This window comes from Dipodomys spectabilis, unplaced genomic scaffold, assembly GCF_019054845.1.
Source record: "Dipodomys spectabilis isolate Male_0828 unplaced genomic scaffold, ASM1905484v1 ptg000174l, whole genome shotgun sequence".
Classification (NCBI taxonomy): domain Eukaryota; kingdom Metazoa; phylum Chordata; class Mammalia; order Rodentia; family Heteromyidae; genus Dipodomys; species Dipodomys spectabilis.
This window is the reverse complement of record NW_024870851.1, coordinates 4,204,633-4,230,406: the sequence shown is the minus strand read 5'-3', so window position 1 is coordinate 4,230,406 and position 25,774 is coordinate 4,204,633. Positions and strand designations below refer to the sequence as shown.

The window sequence follows — 25,774 nt, the reverse complement described above, 5'->3', positions numbered from 1 at the left end:
TTAGACTGCTTATGTTATGCTATGTTATGGTTGAGACTTTGGGCATGTTGGGCTGGGATGAATCTTATTTTATAGGCCCTCATAAATCTTTGAAGGCCTTAAGAAAATTACGTATTTTAAACTTGTTCTTTTACTGGACATTCCTCATTTAAAGACATTAACAGGAATCAGCAATTCACAACTGATTTTTTAAATTAAGTTCAATCTTGTCACTGATTCATACTTATAAAATCTTATGTCCTTTACATGTATGAATTTAGCCAGTTTAGTAATCTTGTATTGTTTGTTGACTATGATGCATACATAGTATCACATGGGCAGTTAAACTGCCTTTAACTTCTTCATTAACATCTTTTGCCAGCCCTATACCTTAACCTTTTTTTTGGTTAAATGCACCTGTTTCTTATTGAACTGGATTTTTTGGCCTTTTTTAAATTTAATTCTTTATTTTATTGTAGAGACCTTGCTCTAAGACACACAGCTAATATCATAATAGAAGATGGTCACAATGGCATCATCCATAATACATAATAATATATATTTAAAATATGTTCACATTGGCTGGGGAGGTGGCTTAGTGGTAGTGTGTTTGCCTAGCATTCATGAAGCCCTGGGTTCGATTCCTCAGTACCACATTAACAGAAAAAGCCAGGGCTGGGAAGGTGGCTCAGTGGTAGAGTACTTGCCTTGCATGCATGAGGCCATGGGTTCAATTCCTCAGCACCACATAAGCAAAAAGAAAAAAGCTGGAAGTGGCGCTGTGGCTCAAGTGGTAGAGGGCTAACCTTGAGCTAAAGAGCTGAGGGACAACACCCAGGCCCAGAGTACAGGCCCCACGACCGGACCCCCAAAAAAAAAAAAAACCAGAAAAAGCCAGAAGTAGCACTTTGGCACAAGTGGTACAATGCTGGCCTTGAGCAAAAGAAGCTCAGGGACAGTGCCCAGGCCCTGAGTTCAAGCCCCAGGACTGGCAAAAAAAAGGTTTTAGGAATGTGATGTGTACAAATGGGTTTGTGCTCTTATGCTTATCACATATCTGTTGTTTATATATTTTTTTACTTGTCCATGTTTTGTGCTATTAGATCATAAATTTACTACAGTCTTCGAGAGGGGTGTTCCTCTAACGAACCATATGTGGATATACATATTATATTGATAAATTTGGTGGAATTATGTATAACATGAATTTTGTGCATAGTATGAAATAGGTCTTAAGTTGTCTTCATAGTTTTAAATTTAAAAACAATTTTTTTTTACTATTATTGTGCCAGTTCTGGGGTTTGAACTCAGAGCCCAGGTATGGTCCCTGAGCTTTTGTGTTCAAGACTACATTCTACCACAAATGCCACGGCTTTAATTCCACCTTTTTGGTTATTAATTGGAGAGTCTAATGGATTTTCCTGCCTGGGCTGGCTTTGAACTGCGTTCCTCTGATTTTAACTTCTTGAATTGCTAGGTTTACAGGTATGAGCCACTGGTACCCAGCCTCAATTTTTTTTTTTTTTTCACTAGACAGTTAACATCTCCAGACCCAAGCGCAACTAAGTTTTCCTTTTTCCCTCCCTCCCTCCCTCTCTCCATCCTCTCCCTCCCTCCATCATCTCCCTCCCTGTCCCCCCCCCCCCCTTTCATCATGGGGCCTGAACTCTGGGCCAGGGCGCTGTCCTTCAGTACTTCAGCTCAAGGCTACTTACTACTCTACCACTTGAGCCACAGCCCCACTTTCGGCCTCTTCTGCTTATGTGGTGCTGAGGAATCAAACCCAGAGCCTCATGCATGCAAGGCAAGCATTCTACCACTGAGCCACCTTCCCAGCCCTAGATATTCTTTAAAAAAATTTTTTTTTAAATTTTTATATTTGTGACTGTTCTGGGAATTGAACTCAGGGCCTGGATGTTGTCCCTAAGCTTTTGTGCTCAAGGCCAGCCCTGTACCTGTTGTTCTCTAGTTGCACTTCTAGAATTTTCATGTATAGTTGAAGATAAGTGTCTTATAGACAAAATTTCATGACAGGCTAGCTTTGAACCACAATTCTCAGATTGCAGCCTCCTGAGTAGCTAGGATTACAAGTATGAGCCACCAAAGCCCACACAATTCTTTCTTTTTTGGGGCCTGGGGCTTGATCTCTGTGCCTGGGCACTGCCCCTCAGCTCTTCAGATCAAGGCTAACGCTCTCCCACTTGAGCCACAGCACCACTTCCTGTTTTTCTGGTGGTTAATTGGAGATAAGAGTTTCACGGCCTTTCCTGCCCAAGGCTGGCTTTGAACCATGATCCTCAGATCTCAGCCTCCTGAGTAGCTAGGATTACAGGCATAAGCCACCAGTATCCAGCTCACAATTCTTAAGAGGCAAATAATGTTCTTCTTTGTATTATATAAAACTCATTATCATATGCAGGGTTTTTTCCCAAGTTGGAGCTGATAGAGCTAAATTGATTTCTTCCAAAGGATCAAGTCAATAGACTTGGTTATTGATAAATCTTTCAAATACCATGTGAAATGAAAATCACTATGTATTTACCTTTGCTTCTAATTGCTCCATTTCTGAAAAAGTTTTTTTCCCATTTGATATACTGTAGACAGTTATCAGGAATCAATCTTTTGTAATGGTCAAAGATCATTTGTATAGTGTTCAGGCAAAAGTTATCTCTCTTTCCCCTCACCCCCATTAAAAAAATAAGATTGTCAGTGAATGTAGGAGTAATGGGCTTGCCTCTTCTGTCTCAGCAGTGAGAGTGTTCATTCCACAGTTCTGTGTTCTTGTTGCCAGGGATGCAGTGGTAAATAAAACAAAGATACTACAATAATAGAACTTAGGTAAATAATAAACATTTAATTTGGTTATTATTAAGAAACATTTTTGCTGGAGTGGTTAAACAGATGACACAGCTAGATTGTGTATGATCTTAAGGGTTTTTTTTTCAGTATTTGTGAGAGGCAAGAGTAGTTGGTAATCTTTGAAAGGTGTTTTTTTTGTTTTTGTTTTTTTGTTTTTGCCAGTCCTGGGGCTTGAACTCACAACCTGGGCACTGCCCTTGAGCTTCTTTTGCTCAAGGCTAGCACTATACCACTTAAGCCATAATATAACAACCCAGGGCATTGAGAGGCTGACAGTCACCGCCTCACCGGGGCGTGCTATACCGCTGAAAGGGGTGGGGCATACCACCGAAAGGGGGCGGGGCATGGGCATGCTACTGGAGGTGAGTGGGGCATGGAACCCCACATGGTAAGCTGCCTATAGGGATTGGACGGGGGCAAGCTTGGGGGAGGAGCATGAATGGCGATTTGAAACCATTAGTAGGGGAGGGGTTCAGCCTATCTATATATAGGCTGCATGCTCTGAGGCCCCGGGTGGGGGCTGGGGAAGGTTAGGGGAAAAATAGTCTGGAGAGAGGAGAGAGGAGTCTGGAGGAGACCGGAGTCCAGAGGAAAACAGTCCGAAGGGTACTGGAAGAGACCGGGAGTCCTGAGGTGAGGAGAGTAAAGGGAAAACCGGAGTTCTGAAGGGAGTAGAGTAGAGGACGGAGTAGGAGAAAGCCTGCCAGAGCAGAGGAGAGCAGGGCAAGCCTCGAGAGATCATTTGGGGCCTCCTTGAGAGGTCATAAGTCCATAGCGCAAATTCCGGCTTTTTCTGCGTATATGGTACAGAGTCAGACTCAGGGCCTCATGCATGCAAGGCAAGCACTCTACCACTAAGCCACCTTCCCAGCCCCCTTGGAAAGTTTTAAGCTGGTGGAAGAAAGTCATGCAAATGTACTTTACCTTTTTGTGTGTATAAGGATATGGAACTTAAACTCAGGGCCTGACTGATGTCCCTGAGCTCTTTTGCTCAAGGCTATGCTCTATCACTTGAGCCACAGCACTACTTCCGGCTTTTTTAGTAGTTAATTAGAAAGTCTAACAGACTTCTTGCCTAGACTGCCTTTGATTTGTGATCCTCAGATCTCAGCCTCTTTAGAAGTTAGGATTGCAGCTGTGAGCCTTGGGCACTCAGCTTCTGATTCTGGTGGCTTGTGCTTGTGATCCTAGCTACCCAGGAGTCTGAGATCTGAGAGTCCAGGCTTGAAGACAACCCAGACAAGACATTGCTTGACACTCTTACCTCAAATTAACCATCAGAAAGCCAGAAAGTGGAGGTCTGGCTCAAGTGGTAGAGCACAGCCTTGAGCAAAAGAGCTTAGGGATAGCACTCAGGGCCTGAGTTCAAGCCCTAGGACCTGAAAACTTTAAGACTGGCACAAAAGTAAAGGTGATTCTCATTGCTATATAGAGAATGCACTGTAGGAAACAGAAGTGAAAGAAAGAAGACCAGAGCATTGCAGTGTTAAGAGGAGATATTTGATCTCTTTGGAGGTAGAGCTATTGGGGTTTGAAATGAATTGGAAGTGATAGATGAGAGAACCCCATTCATTGCCTAAGTATTAATGGTACTAATATGGAAAATATTATTTTTAATATGGAAAAAATTTGAGAAGTAATTTTAGTGAAAAATCAAAATTTTGGGTGTGTATTCGGTATGAAACTACTACATGTAATATTTGAATTTTTATTTATCATACCTGGGTAGCATTGTTTTGGAATATGAAAAAATCATACATTTTAGAGAGTTCATATACACAGAAAGTCTGTTCAAAAAAATTAACTTTCACCAGGTGCCAGTGGCCCACACCTGTAATTCTGGCTACTCAGGAGGCTGAGATCTAAGGACTGCAGTTCACAGACAGCTCAGGCAAGAAAATCCTAGAAACTCTTATCTCCAATTAACCACCAAAAAGCCTGAAGTGGAACTGTGGCTCAATTGGTAGAGTGCTAGCCTTGAGCTAAGAGATCACACCGAGTCTCTTGAGTTCAAGCCCCAGAACCTTTCACACTTCCCCACATACACACAAAAAAATTGCTTATTATAATTGTTTGTCATTAATCTTCCATTATCCTTTTTTTTCCAAGCTGATTCTCTAATTACTCCTGAAATTCTCTAGTCATAGTTAAGATGCCTATAAAATCACTTCACTAAACATCTACTTTGAGTGAAACACAATTATTCTGAATTTTATAAATACAATAAACTTGATTATTGATATGTTGATTTATTCTTTTTTGTCCTTGTCCTTTGCTTTTATTAATATTTCTTGCCTTGGAGTAGTTTCAATATTTTCAGTGAAAGGGTATGTAGCTAATATTGTTCAGTCTTGCTAATTGTATTTCTGGGAGAGATTTGATAGAAAAAGTTGAAATACATGGATACGTTTATATTGCCTATGAATTACCTGTGAATTTCATCTTTTTTAGTCAGTCATGGGGCTTGAATTTGGTCTGGGCACTGTCCCTCAGCTCTTCAGCTCAAGGAAAGTGCTCTACCACTTGAGCCACGGTGCCACTTCTGGGTTTCTGGTGGTTAATTGGAGATAAGGGTCTCACAGACTTTCCTGCAGGCTGGCTTTGAACCTTAACCCTCAGATCTCAGCCTCCTGAGTAGCTAGGATTAAAGGTGTCGTAAGCCACCAGTGTCCAGCTTCTTAGTGTTTTTATATATTTTTTCTTTTTCCTTTTTTGGGGGGTGGGAGGGAGAGTGCTAGTCCTGGGGCTTGAACTCAGTATCTGAGAGCTGACTCTGCCTGAGACTTTCTACTCAAGGCTAGCTCTCTACTACTTAAGCCACTTACAGCTTCTGTTGTGCTTAATTGTAGAGAAGAATCTCAAGGACTTTCTTGCCCTGGTTGACTTCAAACCTTGATCTTCAGATCTTAGCCTCCTGAATATGTATGGACCACTGGTGCCCAGCCACTCTTTCTGTATTTTTACTTGATTTTAACTGAAATTTAGAATTAACATTTTTGAAGGTAGTGACACAAGAACACTTCAGACATAGAGTCTAATTTTTTTTTTTTTGGGTCCGGTCGTGGGGCCTGAACTCTGGGCCTGGGTGCTGTCCCTCAGCTCTTCAGCTCAAGGCTAGCACTCTACCACTTGAGCCACAGCACCACTTCCAGCTTTTTTCTTTTTGCTTATGTGGTGCTGAGGAATCGAACCCATGGCCTCAGGCATGCAAGGCAAGCACTCTACCACTGAGCCACCTTCCCAGCTAGAGTCTAATTTTTTAATCACAAGCGTAGGATCTAAAAGTTTCAGTTCTTTTTAATTCTACATTGATTATATTTTTTCCTGTGTTGTTTTTATTATTATCTGACAAGTATATCCAAAATGAAGAATGAACGTCATAAAAGACAACTCCACAGACATTTTTCTTTAGTTGACTTTTTTTAATAAGGCCAGCTTCTTAATTCTAGATTTGATTTTAAGTTGTGTTTTATATCAATAAATGAGATACATACAAATAAGACATTTACATACCCATAAACAGATTCCTTGCTTTAAAACTTAGCTTTTGCTCCCCATAAAAGTTCTTAAAATAACATACAGATTTGCCCAGAGTGGAGTATTTTATTTGAAGATGTTTATTCCAATAAGTATTTTTTGAAGGATGAAGGTTAAATGTTAACTCTTTCAACTTTCTGGAGCTTAGTCCTTTGGGTAGCTCTCTCCTCCACCAGAACTGCCACTTGAAACTTAACATTGTTTCTGAGAAGCCTTTGAAGTACATTTGATGCAAGATAGGTAAAGTGACTTGATCATGCTTGACATGAATGATCATGGTTAGAAGACAGGACATATAAAGAAAGTTATTGAAGATTAAAGTGGTACATGCCATGAATGTTTTGTGCAGATTTTTAAAAAATTAACAGATTATAAACTCCTTTTATTTAAAAATGTTTTTATGACATTTAAAAACCTGAGCTATAATTATATTACTTTTATCCGTCACTTTTGACTTACCTTCTATACCACAAATCCATTGGAACCATCCCTCATAATAACTTCCTGGTACAGTTATTAAGGATATGCTTAAGGTGGTCTCTTTACATTAGATAACACTTTCAAAGGAATATTTATCAAATAGTGTATACTTTAGGACAAGTAAAAATAGTACTGTTAGACTTACTTTATTTGATCATGAGAATAAATGGATTGATTGTATGTATTAGAAATAAACTGCTGGGCAGAATGGTGAAGAACTACATTTTAAATAATAGTTCTTATTTTTATAGCTATAAACAAATTACATATAAATGTTGGTGGTACCAAAGCACTGAAAATAAAACTTGTTTGTGATCAACTCAATCCTTCGTTCTCTCTCCTAAAATGTAACTGAATGATAATAAAGTGTATTCAGCTGCAGGTGCATTGCTTCTACTTAGTTAAGATGGTTGAAAGGACAGGAATTAGTAGCATGTTGTATTAGCCTTTTGTAGTGTATTTTGTTCTAAGCATCTTAATTTCCCTGTTTTGAATGCTAAGTAGCAAGGGTCTTGGTTTAGAACTAATACCCATCATGCATGTAAACGGTATGAAAGAGCTGCTTAGTAAGTTAACACAAAGTGTTCTTGTGTCAGTCCTTGTGGAAATAGATACAATACAAACATTACAGCTGAACTCACGGCAAACTCCATTAAGTAAAAACCTGGCTTCATTGTTCAGGAAAAAGTTTGAATAGAATGCTAGCTCATTTTGTTGAATGTAATGTCAGGCTTTTAGGGACTGTATTGAGGGATAAGGTTTTGTTAAGTTGAGACCAATTCATTAAGTTTTATTGCCTGGTGAGAAGAAGTAATACTTTATTGTAAGACTTCATCAAATATTCATGGTTAAAGAGAAGTAGTAAATGTATTCAATCAAGTGGTCTTTTGGGGTCTTGAAAAGGATTATGAAGTCTGCTCAGCTGATAGTTTTAAACATTCATTGAGGTCGTTTAACAAGGGTAATTTTAGTCTTGGGGTTTAATTTTGTTGTCCAGTCTTGTGTTTTTTATACTATCACAAATCTAGGTTTATAAAAATTGTTATGTTATAGGGATGAGTGGATAATATGTTCATTCATAAATTTGTATATTTCTTAAGTGGGGATATTTTAAAAATTATCATCTTAGTTTGACATATGAGAGAGTTACCTGTCTACTTGTTCACTGTGAAGTTGATACTCATTTAGTCATACTCTAGCTTTAACCTCACTACTGCTGGTGATCTTTTTGTATCCTGAATAATATGGTCTCTTTGACACACATAAAATAATAGGCAGCCTTTTGTTTTGTCCAGTTCAGATTTTTGTGAAGGAGGTAGTCAGTGTTTTTATACATGATCTAGAAATTTCAGTAGCAGTGCCATTGTTTCTCTACTTGATATTAGGCCACCTGACTCATACCTACTTTTATATTACGCTTATCTCAGTTTCATGTGACAGTAGTCTGTGCACACAAACTTCACCTCAAACTCACTGCATGTTTAATTTGTGAACTAAAATTTTGTAATGTGCATTGCAAAGAAACATGTTCAACTAAAATCAAATTTACTGCTAACTTTTGTGTTCTTTATCCTTCATGGCAGGCCGATGATGTTGAGGGTAAAATCAGACAAATCATTCCACCTGGGTTTTGCACAAACACAAATGATTTTCTTTCTCTGCTGGAAAAGGAAGTTGATTTCAAGCCCTTTGGAACCTTACTCCATACATACTCAGTTCTCAGTCCAACGGGAGGAGAAAACTTTACATTTCAGATATACAAGGTAAAGAAAAATATAAATAGCAAAGTCTTTCCATTTGCCTAAAACCAGTGTGCAGTTTTGTTGTTATTTTCAGTGATGTATTCTAGCTTTGGGAAACAAGATTTGTTGGCATTAAAAACATCTATTGTGTGTGTGTTTGTGTGTCTTGTGTGTCTGTGTCTGTGTGTCTGTGTCTGTGTCTGTGTACACATTTAATCTGAGACTTCTAAACATTTTCCCACAGGATAGTTTTGTGTTCCACAGACTTTCACTTACCTCTGTGATGAGTTTCACCTGACTTTTCCTGGCTTTTTCCCTAGGCTGACATGACATGTAGAGGCTTTCGAGAATATCATGAAAGGCTTCAGACCTTTTTGATGTGGTTTATTGAAACTGCTAGCTTTATTGACGTGGATGATGAAAGATGGCACTACTTTCTAGTGTAAGTACAGTTCTAAAGCAACAGTAGACCTTATTACCTCCACAAAGGCAGCATTTTAATTGTGGCAGTCCAATTATTGGGACAGTATAATGATATTTTTCCCAGGAAAGAAAAACTATTGTTTATGAGGCTTGAGTTTTCCTTCATTATGCTTTGGGAGACCTTGAGAATAGAGCTGAATTAAATGCTGTTGTCCGTTAGGGCCCTGAATGTAGGCTTAAACAGTAAAATGAGCTTTGCCTGTGTTTTCTTTTACTTGCCACCTATTCATCTTTATAATAGGCAAGTGCACTGAAGTGATGTAAAGAGGTCTGATTTATCCAAGTTGCTGCACACCAATTAAGTGAATTGTACATTCAGAACATAGCAGGTGTACCCATTGGGCCCTCACAGAGTAGCTTGCTGACACTGAAAATTCAGTCAGAGAATGGAAAAGAAAATGGACACTGCATGGGAGCGCGACTGTAATTGACCTGCTTGGCTTTCTGTTTTATCTGCAGATTTGAGAAGTATAATAAGGATGGAGCTACGCTCTTTGCGACCGTAGGCTACATGACAGTCTATAATTACTATGTGTACCCAGACAAAACCCGGCCACGTGTAAGGTAATTGGCAGTATAACACGTGCCTTGTCTTTTATTTCAGAAGAAGGAACTGCTGAAGTTTCCAATACTTGTTATAATAGTGTTGATTTGTTTAAAAAAATCACTATTATTCATTGCCTATGTACTGATTTATTTCATTGTTTCCTTTGAAACAGTATGGCATAGTAAACCAATTTTGAGTATCTCAATTTTTGGGTTTCCTGAAGGTTGATTCAAAAAAAAAAATCACAACCTTTAAAATGATCATAATATACAGTAATTTTTAACTGGCTGTCATGATATTTTAATTTTAAAATAATTTCTTTATTGTAGTCAGATGCTGATATTAACTCCATTTCAAGGTCAAGGCCATGGTGCTCAACTTCTTGAAACAGTTCATAGATACTATATTACGTCTCCTTCAGTTCTTGATATTACAGGTATGTAAGTTCTTTATGTGTTTTGTTAGATGTAACCATTTAAACTAACAGCAATACCCTCAGGTCTCTTTAGGTGGTTAAAGATGCCTCCAGGTTACATTTTAGATCATGAGCCTTGGTGAAGATTGCTTTGCATCTTTAACTGTGAAGTGCTTAATTGAACAAACTGAAGATAATGAACTAAATATCTTTGGGGAAATCTTGATCATGTATAAATACACTGCAAGTATGGTCTAATTTACTATGCTCAATTTAGTTGACAAACAGTTGCATCATGTAAAAAGTGCCCGTGCATTCATTTTCATGTAGAGACAGACTTTTTTAAACCTTAGGGAGAAAAAAATTGAGGTAAATAGTTCCTGAGTAGAATATGTATTTTGTAAGCTGGGCACTGGTGGCTCATGCCTGTAATCCTAGCTACTCAGGAGTCTGAGATCTGAGGATTGAGGTTCAAAGCCAGCCCAGGCAGGAAAGTCTGTGAGACTGTTATCTCCAGTAAACCACTCAGAAAACCAGAAGTGGTGCTGTGGCTCTAGTGGTAAAGCATTCACCTTGAGCTGAAGAGCTGAGGGATAGCGCCCAGGCCCAGAGTTCAGGCCCCATGACCGACAAAAAAATAAAATAAAAAAGAATATACATTTCCTAAAGTGAGTGTTTTATAGTCTTAAAATAAGTACTTTCATAACTGTAGTAGATAAGGCAAAATTAGACCTATTTATTTTGGAAATACCTTTCACAATGAGTTAGCCACAAAAGTAGTATTAAGAGCTAGACCTGATGGTATAAATCTGTGATCCCAGCACTTGGGTGGCTGAGGCAGGAGAATCATGAATTGATGATAGCCTGGGATACATAGCAAGACATTGTCTCAAAAAAGTAAATAAGTAAATAAGAAGTAGGTAGGAGTTACCCTCCCTAGCATTCCAGCTGCTAAGGAACACAGTGGCCTTAGGAACATTTATGTTGTCATTTTAGTTTCAGACCTGTTGCTCATAAAGTTTCCGATTAAGGAAGTGGAGATGTAGCTCAATTGGTAGGTCACTATCCTTGAGCATAGATGCTCAGGGACAGCACCCAGGCCCTGAGTTGAAGCCCCACAACTGATCCCACCACCACCACCCCCCCAAAAAAAGTTTCTGATTAAGGCTGGGCATAGTGGTTCATGCCTGTTAATCCTAGCTACGTGAGAGATAGAATTCAATAGGATCCAGACTTGAGGCCAGCCCAGGCAGAAAGTTACTGAGACTCCCATCTCAATAAATAATGTGAATGTGGTAGTATTTGTCTGTCACCCTTGCTACTCTGGAGGCATCTAGTAGAAGAATCACATTCCACACTGGTCTGTACAAGAAAAGCAAAGAACCCTACCTGAAAAATATCTGAAAGGCAACATGGGTGACGTTTGGCCCAAGTGATAAAGAGTCTAGCAGGGCCTGTAGGCAAACATAAGACCCTGAGTTGAAACTCTGGGACTGCCAGCAAACAAAACAGCAAAATAAAGTTGCTAATTATATGAAAAACCACTTTGTCTTCCCTCATGAAAAATACTGTATAGATGGAAAGTCCCTAATCTTAAAATCTGAATTCTATAATATTCCAAAAATCTAAGACACTTAAAAAGGTTCAAATGGGCTGGGAAGGTGACTCAGTCAGTGGTAGAGTGCTTGCCTTGCATGCATGAGGCTCTGGATTTGATTCCTCAACACCACATAAACAGAAAAAGCCTGAAAGTGGCACTGTGGCTCAAGTGGTATAGTGCTAACCTTGAGCTGAAGAGCTGAGGGACAGCATCCAGGCCTAGAGTTCAGGCCCTATGACTGAACAAAAAAAAAAAAAAAGGTTCAAGTTTCTTCACTATTTTACATTTTCAGGTTAGGGATGTTCAACTGGTAAAGTTTGTGTAAACACACCCACACACACATACATATACAAAGCGTGTGTGTGTGTGTGTGTGTGTGTGTGTGTGTGTGTGTGTGTGTGTATGTGTTATTATAAAGGTGAACAGGGAGGTTACCATTTTTTAATTTCAGAAAACTGAAACACTCTTGGCTTCACCCATTTCAGAAAAGGTTATTCAACCTGTACCAGACATTCATCCAAATTAGGTTTGAATATAGGCTAGAATGTCTTAAGTAAAGTGCCTGCCTAGTGAGCAATACCACTACACACACAAAAAAAGTTTGAGTACACTGTGAGCTAGGGTTGTAGCTCAGTGGCAAAGCATTTGTCTATCATGCATAAGACCTTCAGTTTAATTCCAAGTGCATCTACACATAGACATACACAAAACGTTTGCTCTTTTGTTTGTGTTTGGTTGTTTCCAGGTTAGCCTCAACCTACTATTTAAACTAGCCTCAAACTTGTAATCCTCCTGCATTGGCCTCCTGAGTGCTGGGATTCTAGGCTTACATTGCCACATCCAAGTTGAATATTTTTTTTTTGTTTCTAAAGCTACAATAGTAAACATGTGTTGAAATATTAACTTGTTTTATAGTGTTTTGGAATTAATTAATTTTTGTGCTGGTTCTGGGTCTTGAAATCATGGCCTATTCCTGAGCTTAGCCCTTCCACCCCCCAAGGCTAGTGCTCTACCATCTGAGCCACAGCTTCACTTCTGGCCTTTTTAGTGGTAATTGGAGATAGGAGTCTTTTGGAGCCAGGCGCCAGTGGCTCACCAAGCCACTAAGATCTGAGGATCAAGGTTCAGAGCCAGCCTGGGCAGGAAAGTCTGTGAGACTCGTATCTCCAGTTAACCACCTGAAAACTGGAAGTGGCACTGTGGCTCAAGAGGTAGAGCACTACCCTTGAGCTGAAGAGCTCAGGGACAGTGTCCAGGCCCAGAGTCAAGCCCCATGACCAAGACACACACACACACACACACACACACACACACACACACACACACACACACACACACACACACACACACACACACACACACACACACACACACACACACACACACACACACACACACACACACACACACACACACACACACACACACACACACGAGTATCATGGACTTTTGATCTTAGCCTCCTTAGTGACTAGGATTACATGCATGATCCACCATTGCCTGGCTTGGAATTTTATTAATTTGTTTAAAGACACCAAAAAAATAGGGACTATGAGACTAGCAAGTTGTAAATAGACTAATGGAAAGTGTTTCCCTAGAACAGTAAATTGTTTGAGTAGATTTATAAACTAGAAGGAAGTTGTCTGTATTTGTTATATTTGCTGTGTTTGCTATACTGGAAATTTAACCAAAATCCTGTGAATGCCAGACAAGCATCTTAGCACTGAGCTGTACCCCTGACTCAGAGTGTTGTTTTTAAAGGGAGATCCACATGTATAGAGTGGAATTAACCTTTTCCTCTTGTTGTCCTGCTACTGTTAAGTGGGCTGGACCTTGGGAGATGAAGAGTAATTAGTAAATTTAGGTTATATCCAAAGTTTGAAATTATGTGACACCTTTACTAGTCTAGTGACATGTAAAAGTATATTAAAACGGTACAACTATATCACTTCTTTTAGCTGAGCTGAAGTTGTTTAGCTTCTATTTAGTTACAGAGCTTAGACTTGGTGCTACATGAGGGACATTTGGAGGGATTTTAGTCTGGAGTTCACATAAGTAGCCTTTGTCTGTTCTAGTGGGTAATGTGCCAGCAGGGGTTGTTTCTCTGAAGCCTCTTAACCACTTTCTTCTGTCTACTCCAGCCAATAAAATCCTTGATACTTAGCACCAATTAGCAGATAAAGAATTTTATTTCTTAAATCTCAGTGAAGAGTCATCAATAATGGTAGCCTTTATTCATTGCTATTATTCAGTAGAAACTGAAGTCTAAAGAGTAAAGCTAAACATGCCAAAAGACTTCTGCATTTGACAACTGGGTATTGGTTAGCATTTCTTCTTGGTATTAGCATTTCTTAGCATTGTAAAATACTAAGAATGCTTATCAGCTGTTCTCATTGAGATGTATTTTCATTGGCTGTATCTCCTTTGCTATTTGTATTGACTGGACTTACTTGATATAGGCAGATATAATAATAATTAAAATTTATAGTCAGGGGCTTAGGTTGTTAGTGATATAATTGCCACCCATTTTTAAATTTTTTTTTCAGTCGTGAGGCTTGAACTCTGGGCCTGGGCGCTGCCCCTCAGAGTTTCAGGGACTTGCCTGCCCAGGCTGGCTTTGAACCATGATCCTCAGATCTCAGCCTCTTGAGTAGCCAGGATTATAGGGGTGAGCCACTAGTGTCCAGCACCACCTTTTTTTTTTTTTATTGTGAAAATACTGTACAGAGGGGTTACAATTACATGGGCAACATAATGAGTACATTTCTTATCAAGCATTGTAGCCTCCTCCTTTGTTTCCCCTTCCCATCTCTTCCCATCCTCCCCCCCTGCCCCCCCATCCAATCCTTCTCTCCCCCCACCCCCCAACAAAATTGTAAAGTTGTCGGCCTTGAACCCTGGGCCTGGGCGCTGTCCCTCAGCTCTTCAGCTCAGGGCTATCACTCTACCACTTGAGTATCAGTGCCACTTCCGGTTATCTGGTGGCTAATTGGAGATAAAGAGTCTCATGAACTTTCCTGCCGGGGCCAGCTTTAAACCACAATCCTCAGATCTCAGCCTCTTGAGTAGCTAGGATTACAGGCATGAACCACTAGCACCCAGCACCACCCATTTTTTTAAGAACTCATTTTTGAGGTAAAAATATTGGCAGAGAATTCCTTATGAAATGTATTGTTTTCCTTTTAAGGTTGTCAACTGTATAGATAGAATCAACTGTTTCCTCCAGAATTCTGAAAGGAGTCATGTGGCAATAGAAATTGATCTTGCTTAAATACATACATATATATACATATTATTAATTACTCTATCAGTAGCGTACTGTGAGCAATTATATTTGTGCTTTAAATGTCCCTAGCTCTTGTCCCTTTATAGACTATTATATGTGGATTTTTTCACACCTTTTGTTTTTTGAGTTAGGGTCTCACCAACTTTTCACACACTGGCTTTGATCTCCAAATCATCCAGCACCCTCCTGCAGGCAAGCACTACCATGCCTGGCTTAAAATATAATATTTTTCTATCATAAACATAGTCTACTAACAATGGCGAGGCTTTTAAAAATGATACATGAAAAGGGGGGCGCTGCTGGATCATGCCTCTAATCCTAGCTACTCAGGAGGCTGAGATCTGATTCAAAGCCAGCCTGGGCAGTTCTTGAGACCCTTAGTTCCCATTAATCACTAGAAAACAGAAAGTAGAGCTGTGGTTCCAAGTGGTAGATCCCTAACCTTGAGCAGAAAAGCTCAGGGACAGTGTCCAGGTCCTGAGTTCAAGCCTCACAACCAAACCTACCCTCCCCTCCAAAAAAATAAAATAAATAAAGATAGATGAAGGGACAACATTGTCCAAAAAGAAATGTACTCTTGGGGCTGGGAAGGTGGCTCAGTGGTAGAGCGCTTGCCTTGCATGCATGAAGCCCTGGGTTCAGTTCCCCAGTACCACATAAGCAAAAAAGAAAAAAAGCCGGAAGTGGCGCTGTGGCTCAAGTGGTAGAGCGCTAGCTGAAGAGCTGAGGGACAGCGCCCAGGCTCAGAGTTCAGGCCCCAGGACCGGACACCCCCCCCCCAAAAAAAAGAAATGTACTCTTTATCTGATTTGTTTAACTGTACTCTCTGTATAACATCTTTATGATAACAATAAAAAATTTAAAAGATAAGTAAACACATGTTATTATATGATATATTTGAAAATAAGAATGTTTTAAATTTAGAAATTTCAAAAATTAATTTTCAAAAAAATTATTAATTTTTGTTCGGTTGTGGGGCCTGAACTCTGGGCCTAGGTACTGTCCCTCAGCTCTTCAGCTCAAGGCTAGGCTCTACCACTTGAGCCACAGCACCACCTGGCTTTTTCTGCTTATTTGGTGCTAAGGAATTGAACCCAGGGCCTCATGCATGCAAGGCAAGCACTCTACCACTGAGCCACCTTCACAGGCCCTAATTTTCCAAAAATTTTAGAAAGTTTAATTTCAGAATAATCTCTGACTACATATCTAGAATATATTTAATCAAATTTCCTCTTTATATTGTCTTTGGAGCACAGGAACAAAGGAAGAGAGTTACAAATTATTTAGTGTCTTCCTTTATTCTTTTTTCAGACCAATTCTTCTAGTTAAAGAGCTTAAAGAATGAGTTGAGTTATGGCTCCTAATATTAAGCTACAAATATAATATTAGCAGTTTAAAATCATTCATTTAAAATGGGAAACTTTTGGCAACTTTATGTAAGAATGTGAGATTAAGTTTTTTGTTGTTGTTGGTCATGGAGCTTGAACTCAGGGCCTGGGCACTGTCCCTGAGCTTTATAATTTTTTTCCAGTTTATAATTTATTGGTACAATGCATCTTGCTTAATGTCACTCCTTTCATCATTCTACGCCATTCCTTCCCTCCTGAACCCTGGCCTCAGTTTTCTTAGTTTCATAGGATATGAATTCAATAGTATGACTACATTCTCCCCACTCCGTTCCTCTCTTCATTTGTCTGCCCACCCTTTCAGCATCTCTTTTCCAATACCTTGTGACTAATGCCAGAAACTTCTGAGAGCCTTCACCTTATTCTTTTTTTAAAAATTATTTTAAAGTCACAAACACCTTTTAGTCTTCAAAATGATAGTCATTATCTTAATCTACTTTGCTTATGAACTCTATGACCTTTAACAATAAAACTATTTTTTAACAAATCAGGTAATAGGGGCTAGGAAAGTGGCTCCGTGGTAGAGTGCTTGCCTTGCATGCACAAGGCTGTGGGTGTGATTCCTCAGCACCACATAAGCAGAAAAAGCCAGAAGTGGCGCTGTGTCTCAAGTGGTAGAGTGCTAGCCTTGAGCTGAGGGAGAGAGCCCAGGCCCAGAGTTCAGGCTCCATGACTGACCCAAAAAAAAAAAAAAATCGAGTAATAATGTACATTTCTTTCCTTTTGCTTAGTACCAACTGTTCTCTCATTCTCTCCCTCCTCTCACTGCTCTTGAGTTGCTTAGTTCACTTTCATCAATGTCCAGTGCAGCTGATGGGCCCCTTTGCTGTAGTTTTTCACCCTCTTTCCACTGATTCTGTGCTCTGCTCCCACCTTTCCTCAGATGTACACATGTATATACTATACATGTGGTTAAGAATACAGAGTCATCTAAAAAAAATGATAGGACAAATTAAGACGAGGTCCTTTGTTTCCTTATCTTTGGGGTTCTTTTCAGTATGCCTATTATTTTATATACAAATGAAGCATTGCTTGGGTATTACAATTTGGTGCTTTTCTCCTGAGATGGGTATGGGTAACTTGAGTCATATCTCATTGCATTTTAATTTTAACATCTGCATATCAGGGAGAACATGAGCCATTTGGCTCTCCAATCTTTGCTTATTTTGCTCAATCAATATGATTTGTTCTAGTTTCATCTATTTCCCTGTGAACGTCATTATTTTATCCTTTCTAATGGCTGTGTAAAATTCCATTGTGTATAGGTACCACAGTTTTTGGATCCATTTATCTGTAATAGGACACCCTGGGTTGTTTCCTTATCTTGGGTATTGTGAACAGTGTAGCAATGAACATGGAAGTGCAGGTGCCCTTGTTATATCCTAATTCCTGTTGCACAGGGTAGATCCTAGGAGCGCTATGGCTGGGTTGTAGTAGTTTTCTGAGGATTCTCCAGATTGCTTTCCAGGGTGGTTGTATTAGTTTACATTCCCACCAGCACTGCAGTAGGGTTCCTCTTTCCCCACATCCCCACTAGCATTTGTTATTGTCTGAATTTAGGATAGAGGCCATTCTGACTGGGGTAAGGTAGTATTTCAGGGTTGTTTTTATTTGTATTTCCTTTATAGAGTCATAGCACCACTTGGCCTTTTCTGAGTAGTTTATTGGAGATAAGAGTCTCATGGCCTTTCTTCCCTGGCTGGCTTTAATGATCCTCAGATATCAGACTCCTAAGTAGCTAGGTTTACAGGTGTGAACCATTGGTGCCCAGCACAAATAAATATCTTTGCAAAAATATACTTGTGATTTTATTTGACAAAGATAATTATTTTAAGAAATAGTCATTTCATATTCTAATTTTTGTATATATAATATCCTATTTTAAAATGTACCTTGAGATAACATGATAGAGTTACATTGGTTAAGGGAATGTTATTCTGCTTTATTTCATTAGCGGAAGATCCATCCAAAAGCTATGTGAAATTACGGGACTTTGTGCTTGTGAAGCTTTGTCAAGATATGTCCTGTTTTTCCCGGGAAAAGCTAATGCAAGGATTTAATGAAGATATGGCAATACAAGCCCAGCAGAAGTTCAAAATAAATAAGGTATTTTATTCTTTTTTTTTTTTTTTTTTTGCTGGTCTTGGGGCCTGAACTCTGGGCCTGGGCACTGTCCCTCAGCTCTTCAGCTTAAGGCTAGTGCTCTACCATTTGAGCCACAGCACCACTTCTGCTTACGTGGTGCTGAGGAATTGAACCCAGGACCTCATGCATGCAAGGCAAGCACTCTACCACTGAGCCACCTTCCCAGCCCATAAGGTATTTTATTCTGAAGGAGGAAAACATTTAAATTTTAAATATTTTTACTAGCTTAAAGATAATGTAAAGACATTAAGAATACATGTATGATCCTGGTGCCAGTGGCTCATACTCTGAACCTAGCTACTCAGGAGGCTGAGATCTGAGGATCACAGTGTGACGCCAGCCTGCGCAGGAAAGTCTGTGAGACTCTTATTTCCATTTAAGCTGGCTCAAATGGTAGGGTACTAGCCTTGAGCAAGAAGCTCAGCAACAGTGCCTAGGCCTTGAGTTTAAGCCCCAGGATCAGCATATGCGCATGCGTGTGCACACATACGCGCATGCGCACACACACACACACACACACACACACACACACACACACACACACACGTGACTTTCCAGATCCAAACCTAGATCACTGTACTAAATGTAAAGATGTATAGTCATATTTTTCTTTTGCTTAAAAAAAAAATTAAGCGGTTATACTTCTAGAGACAGTGTTGATAGGGAGAAGAGCTGAAACATACATTTGTTTAATTTCTAAGAGGTAAATATCTCAAGATAGGAATAGAAAATAGTGGAATTCAGAAAAAGGAGTTATAAACAAGAAGATATTTCATGGAAAAAATAGCATTTGATCTAAACTTTGAAGAATAAGCTAGGATTTGGATTATAAAAGTATGCAAGGGGGGAGGAGATGGGAAAGGATGGGAAGGGGAAACAAAGGAGGAGGCAACAATGCTTGGTAAGAAATGTACTCATTACCTTGCTCATGTAATTGTAACCCCTCTGTACAGTATTTTCAAGTTAAAAAAGAAAAAATTAATATAGGCAAAAAAAAAAAAATATGCAGCAACTACTTAAGCCAACCTCCAGTCCAGCTTTTTCTTTTTGTGCTGGTATTTTGACATGGACTCAGGACCTTGTTCTCTCCCTTAGGTTTTTCACTCTACCACTTAAGCCACAGCTCCATTACCAACTTTTTTTTGGATATAAGGCCGAATATAAGAGTCTCATGGACTGCTTAGGTTGCTTTGAAATGCAGTCTTCAAATCTCAGCCTTCTGAGTAGCTGGATTTTAGTCATGAGCTACCAGTGACCAGCTAGTACAGTGCTGTTGTTGTTTTTTGTTTTGTTTTTTGCTGGTTAATTGGAGATAAAGTCACTGACTTTGCTGCCTAGGTTGGCTTTGAACCATGATCCTCAGATCTCAGTCTTCTGAGTATCTAAGGTTACAGGCATGAGCATTTTTGGTGCCTGGCTCACATTCTTTAATTAGCTTTTTTTTTTTTTTTTTTATACAGGGGGTGGGGGAGTCAAACTCTGAAAGGGCTACTGAGCCCATTGTAATCTGGATCCTACCTACCTTGCTATAACTTCCTGTGACTTCCCTACATTCTCTTGCTTTGTAGAACTTGTTGCCATTTCCCAGCTATGCTACAGCTTTCTTCTGAGTTCTTTTACATATACTATACCCAGTGCTCCCATATCATTGTTTTTTTCTGGGAGGGGAGGAGTTTTCTGTTCTTTTTGCCTTTGAGACAAAGTCTTATGTAGCAAAAGTTGTCCTCACATTTACAATCCTCCTGCCTCAGATTCCCAAATGCCAGGATTACAAATCCCTCAGCCTCCTGACTGCTGGAATTATAGGTGTATACCATACCACCAAGTTACACTGCTTCCTTTATTGAGAACACTTCCTTTTTCTGTTTGCCTAGCCAAGTAGTGCTCAGTTTTCCAGACTCGACTCACATATTCATTCTAGTAAGTTAATATGTCTTCTCAGCCTTCTCACACTCACTTCCTCACCAAAAAAATACACAAGCATAGTAACAAACAGAAAAGCCCTATTACTCCTTAGCTTGCTTCTAGAACTTCCTGATTTCTCCTGATGTTCTCTTGACTACTTTTTCTCTGTCTTCAGAACCCAAGGCCTTGTGCTCTACTATTTAGCTATGTCTCTCTCCCAACCCCCAGTCCTTTTATTTGCCCTTTAACTGTCACTGTGTAGGGTCTGATCACTCAAAATTTATTTATTTTTATTAAGTTGTACAAAGGGCTTTCAATTCTAGAAGTCAGGTTATGACCATTCTCTTCCATCTTTCCCCATCCCATTCCTAAAGGATGGTATACGTAGGGGGAGGAGTTCAATGGTGTAACTCCTCTGAATAGCTAACAAACTGCTTAACAAAACAAATCCCAGGAAGCTGAAACACATTCAGAGTGGAACACATGAATGGAGAGAGGAGGGGTGAGCAAATACTGTCATTATATTCAATAATTTATTTTATGTATTTATTTATTTTTGGCCGATCATGTGGCGTGAACTCTGGGCCTGGGTGCTGTCCCTCAGCTCTTCAGCTCAAGACTAGTGCTCTACTGCTTGAGCCCAAGCGCCACTTGTGGCTTTTTCTGCTTTTATGTGGTGCTGAGGAATTGAACTCAGGGTCTCATGCATGCAAGAGGCAAGCACTCTACCACAAGCCACCTTCCCAGCCCCTCAGTAATTTACTTTTAAAAATCAAATTTATATGTGTGTCTGTGTATATATATATATATATATGTCTGTACACACATATACACACACACACACACGTATATATTCCATTCCTATTGAAGAACACGATACCTAGCTAGGCAATGATGGCTCATGCCTTTAATCATAGCTACTCAGGAGGCTGAGATCTGAGGATTGCAGTTCAGAGCAGCCAAAGCAGAAAAGTCTGTGAGACTCTTATCTCCATTTAGCCACCAGAAAACCAAAGTGGAGCTCTGGGTCCAAGTGGTAGAGCACTAGTGTTGAGCAGAAGAGCTTAGGGATAGAGCCTAGACCCTGAGTTCAATCAATCTCTAGTACCAACATGCACATATACACACACCAAGAATATGATACTACTGGGTTGAAATCTACCTCTTTAATGTTGTATATAAGTTCTATCTCTTCTGTATTCCAATTTTGTGCTTTAATGTCAAAATACTCTGTTCTGTGTACATGTATGCACATATAGGCACAATGGACTCCCCTGTTTCTAGAATGATATTGTCCCTTTGAGATTCAACTCAGAGGGAGCTGGGAATGTGGCTTAGTGGTAGAGTGCTTGCCTAGTATGCATGAAGCCCAGGGATTGATTCCTCAGTACCATATAAACAGAAAAAAAAAAGAAACTGGAAATGGTGCTGTGGCACAAATGGTAGAGTTTTAACCTTGGGCAAAAGAAGCTCATGGCCAGTGCCCAGGCCCTGAGTTTAACCCATTACTGTCAAAAAAAAAAAAAAAGATCCAACTCAGAGCTGAGAGTGGTGGCTCAAGCCTGTAGTCCTGGCTACTTAGGAGGCTGAGATCTGTGGTAGAACATTAACTTTGAACATAAAAGCTCAGGGATAGCACTTAGACTTTCAGTTCAAGCCACAGCACTAACAACAGCAACAAAAAAGATTGCAACTACAGCGTAGGGATGTAGCTCAGTGGTAGAGAACTTGTCTTAACATTTTTCAAGGCCCCAGGTTCATTACCCAGTACCACAAAAGAAGGAAAAGATTCAGCTCAAGCTTTATATTTTTTTCCTCTAGGTATGGCTTTGACTATTTTTCATACTCTCAGGCTGTGCATATTTGTCATTAAATAAACCATCCTCAATAATTTGTTATCCCCATTATACTGCTAAGTCCTTGTATGCAGGTTCTTTCATTGCTTTTTCTCTCATATTCAACACAATTTATTCCTCATATCAGATAATTAATATATTTTGTGTTCTTTTGGAAAAACGTTACTTTTTTATTTTCCTCATTTTTTTTAGCAACATGCTAGACGTGTTTATGAAATTCTTCGACTTCTAGTAACTGACATGAGTGATGCTGAGCAATTCACAAGCTATGAAATGGATATTAAAAGAAGACTAATTAGCCCATATAAGGTAGGACTTTCAAAAGTCTTAAGCATTATATTCTTGTTACTGTATAAAACAGAAATAAAGCTAGTACATGCCAGGATTTGAATAGAGTACAGATCACTTTACTAAATTAACTTTACTAAAAGTGAAAATATGCTTTCCATTATAGAAATCCTCCATAATAGTCCTACTTAAACTTTATGTTTTTGAATCCCTTAACTAATCCAAGAAATAGTCTGTCGTGATTTTGGTTGCTATTGTTCATTTGCAGGGGAGGGTTGGGTTCATCCTGTAGTTTGAACTCAGGGCCTGGGTGTTGTTTCTTAGCTTTTTCATTAAAGTCTGGCACTCTAGTATTTAAATGAGCCACACCTTCACTTTCTGCTTTTTGCTACTTAATTGAATATAAGAGTCTCATAGACTTTTTGCCCAGGCTGGCTTCAAACTAATCCTCAGATCTCAAGCTTCCTGGGTATCTAGGATTACAGGCCTGAGTCACCAGCCCCAGCTTTTCAATTTGTCTTTTGAAAAGCAGTTTGAGACAGAGAGGAAGAGTTAAGATTTCTGTTAGAGTTTTAATTGTGATATCATTCCTTTATCCCTGTTCTCTTCCATGTAATACCTATCTCAGAATTGTTAGGATCACACAAGTTAATATACATGATTACTCATCTCCATGTAAAATCAACTCCATTATATAAATAAAACAATTGGGATAATCTAGAACATTTATCTTAAATATATGAATGCTTTAGATACTGTAGTAGTGCCACATTCCTGAAATAAAAATCTTAACTGTTATTCTTAGTGCTTTCTCCCCTAAATTTAACCTGTCCACTCCAGCTCTTCTGCAGGGCTCCATTTAGGCTTTCATAATCTCTGGTTTGAACTACTGCCATAGCTGTTTTATTGTTTTCTGTTTGTTTTTTGCCAGTCCTGGGGCTTGAACTCAGGGTCTGAGCACTGTCCCTGAGCTGCTTTTGCTCAAGGCTAACACTCTACCACTTGAACCACGGTGCCACATCTGGCTTTTTCTATTTAATGGCACTGAGGAATTGAACCGAAGGCTTCATGCATGCTAGGCAAGTACTATACCATTGTGCTACCTAACTAGCCCCCATAACTGGTTCTTTAGACCTTAATTTATATGTATAAGACATCACTTGCATGTATTGTTCTGCACAAAAATTGATACCAGCTCACTATTGCAAACATCTCTGCTTATTATATCTCCTTATTAAAATGAGGATTTAATAAGATACTTTATAGCTAGAATTTAGTAGAAACTCAGTTAATACATACTTTTTAGGCCAGGCACCAGTACCTCACACTTGTAATTAATCTTAGCTGCTTGGGAGGCTGAAAATGGGAGACTAGTGGTTTTAGGCCAGCCACAGCAGAAAAAATTTGTGAGACTTCAACCTTCCTTCCCTACCCCTATCAGAAGGAGGCTAGAAAATTTCTCATTGGCTACACCTATGATCCCAGTGATGAGAAGCCTAAAATTAGGTGGATTGCAACACAAGGATGGAAGTATGGCTCAGAGGTATCTTGCCAACCTAGCAAGTATGAGGCCCTAAGTTCAAACTTGTAATGCCAAAATAAAAAATTAATAAATAAGTTGAAAATATGTGTATATATGCTATATAACACTTTTCATTTATCTTTCTGAAGTTTGTTCAAATTAGTGTGTCCATAAATATATCGTTTGATAAGGTATCCTAGCAATGAGCATAATGCCAGGAGAGTGCCACCTTAGAATTTAAAATTAATCTAATTAGGTCAGGTAGCTTAGTGGTTGTTCTGCATTTCATATCAGTTATCCTCAGTTGATATATTTATTAAAGAAATGTTTTCCAACACTGATGAGCATGAGAGAGAGTTTTTCTGGCTTCATACATGTTAGGCAAGCACTCTGTCATGAACTATATACCTCCTTTCCTGTCCAGAGTTATATTACGTTTTGGAGGAGGCTAATTGTCACCTGTTTATATTTCCTGTCATTTGACATAAATGCCAAATCTTCTTATGTTAACTCTTTTTGCAGCGTTTATAATTCATAGTTATCTTTATGTTTAACCTTCCCTAAGAAAATAGCTATATAACAGAAGTTTGGGCATATTCCTCCTTTTTTAAAATATGTTTTTTATTGTAGAAATACTGTACAGAGGGGTTACAGTTACATGAGTAAGGTAATAAGTACATTTCCTATCGAGCATTGTTGCCTTCTCCTTTTTTTTTTTTTCCTCCTTTTAATAGTGAAGACTTAAAATCATAGGAATGTAAAAAAAAATTCTTTCTTCTAACAAATAATTGTTTGTTACTTAGAAAAAGCAGAGAGATCTTGCTAAAATGAGAAAATGTCTCAGACCAGAAGAACTGACAAATCAGATGAACCAGATAGAAATTGAGTTGCAACATGAACAGCTGGAACAAAGCTTTCAGGAACTAGTAGAAGATTACAGACGTGTTATTGAACGACTTGCTCAAGAGTAAGATTGTATACTCTGAACAGGATGCTTGCAATTTTCTGTATATTGTGCTGTGACAAACCTATGATGACTTTAATTTTAATATCTTGTAACATTTTACTTACATTAAAAGTTATCTATGTTATGTTTAGTTGAATTCTTTCAGAGAGATTGTATATTTTAAAATACTGTCTAGAGTCTATGAGCATATATTGCGTTAAATGATAAGTCTGAAATACCACTGCAATTGCTTTTATTCTTAAACAGTATAATAAATGATTAGTTGTGGTATATTAAAGTGTGATATGGTTTTTACATATTTACAATAAACTTCTTCAGTCTTGTTAAAAAAAAGATTTTAGGTAGGTGTTATGGTTCAAGCTTGTAATCCCAGCTACTTGGGATCAGAGATGCAGGATCACATTTCAAGGCCAGCCCAGGCATATAAGTTGAGACTTGATCTCAACGAATAGCTGGGCACAGTGGTACACACCTGTTATTCCCAGTGATATGGGGATGCACAAGTAGGAGGATTGAAATCTAGGACATAAAGCAAGACCCTACCTTGTAAATAACCAATATAAAAGGTGACTGGACCCATGGCTCACACTGGCAGAATGCCTGCTTTGCAAGTGCAAAGCCTGAATTCAAACCCCAGTACTATTTCCTGTTTCCCCAACCACCTCAATAAAAAATGAGCCAGGTACCATGTCTATAATCCTACCTACACAGGAGGCTGAGATCTGAAAATTGAGGTTTGAAGCCAACCAGAACAAAT

The 25,774-nt window shown here is 39.0% G+C and overlaps 1 protein-coding gene across 2 annotated transcripts in view; it reads left to right on the top strand.

Annotated features, from left to right (window-relative positions):
• Positions 1–25,294, top strand: part of Hat1 (histone acetyltransferase 1) — a 49,232-nt gene extending 23,938 nt beyond the window's left edge. For both annotated transcript variants that reach the window (XM_042694194.1, XM_042694195.1), the window contains 7 exons: positions 8,439–8,618; positions 8,918–9,039; positions 9,540–9,644; positions 9,957–10,063; positions 18,289–18,440; positions 22,433–22,549; positions 24,854–25,294. In XM_042694194.1, coding sequence (XP_042550128.1) covers positions 8,439–8,618; positions 8,918–9,039; positions 9,540–9,644; positions 9,957–10,063; positions 18,289–18,440; positions 22,433–22,549; positions 24,854–25,021 — 951 coding nt within the window. In that variant the 3' untranslated portion in view covers positions 25,022–25,294. The remainder of the gene's footprint in view (positions 1–8,438; positions 8,619–8,917; positions 9,040–9,539; positions 9,645–9,956; positions 10,064–18,288; positions 18,441–22,432; positions 22,550–24,853) is intronic.
• Positions 25,295–25,774: the final 480 nt, after the last annotated feature.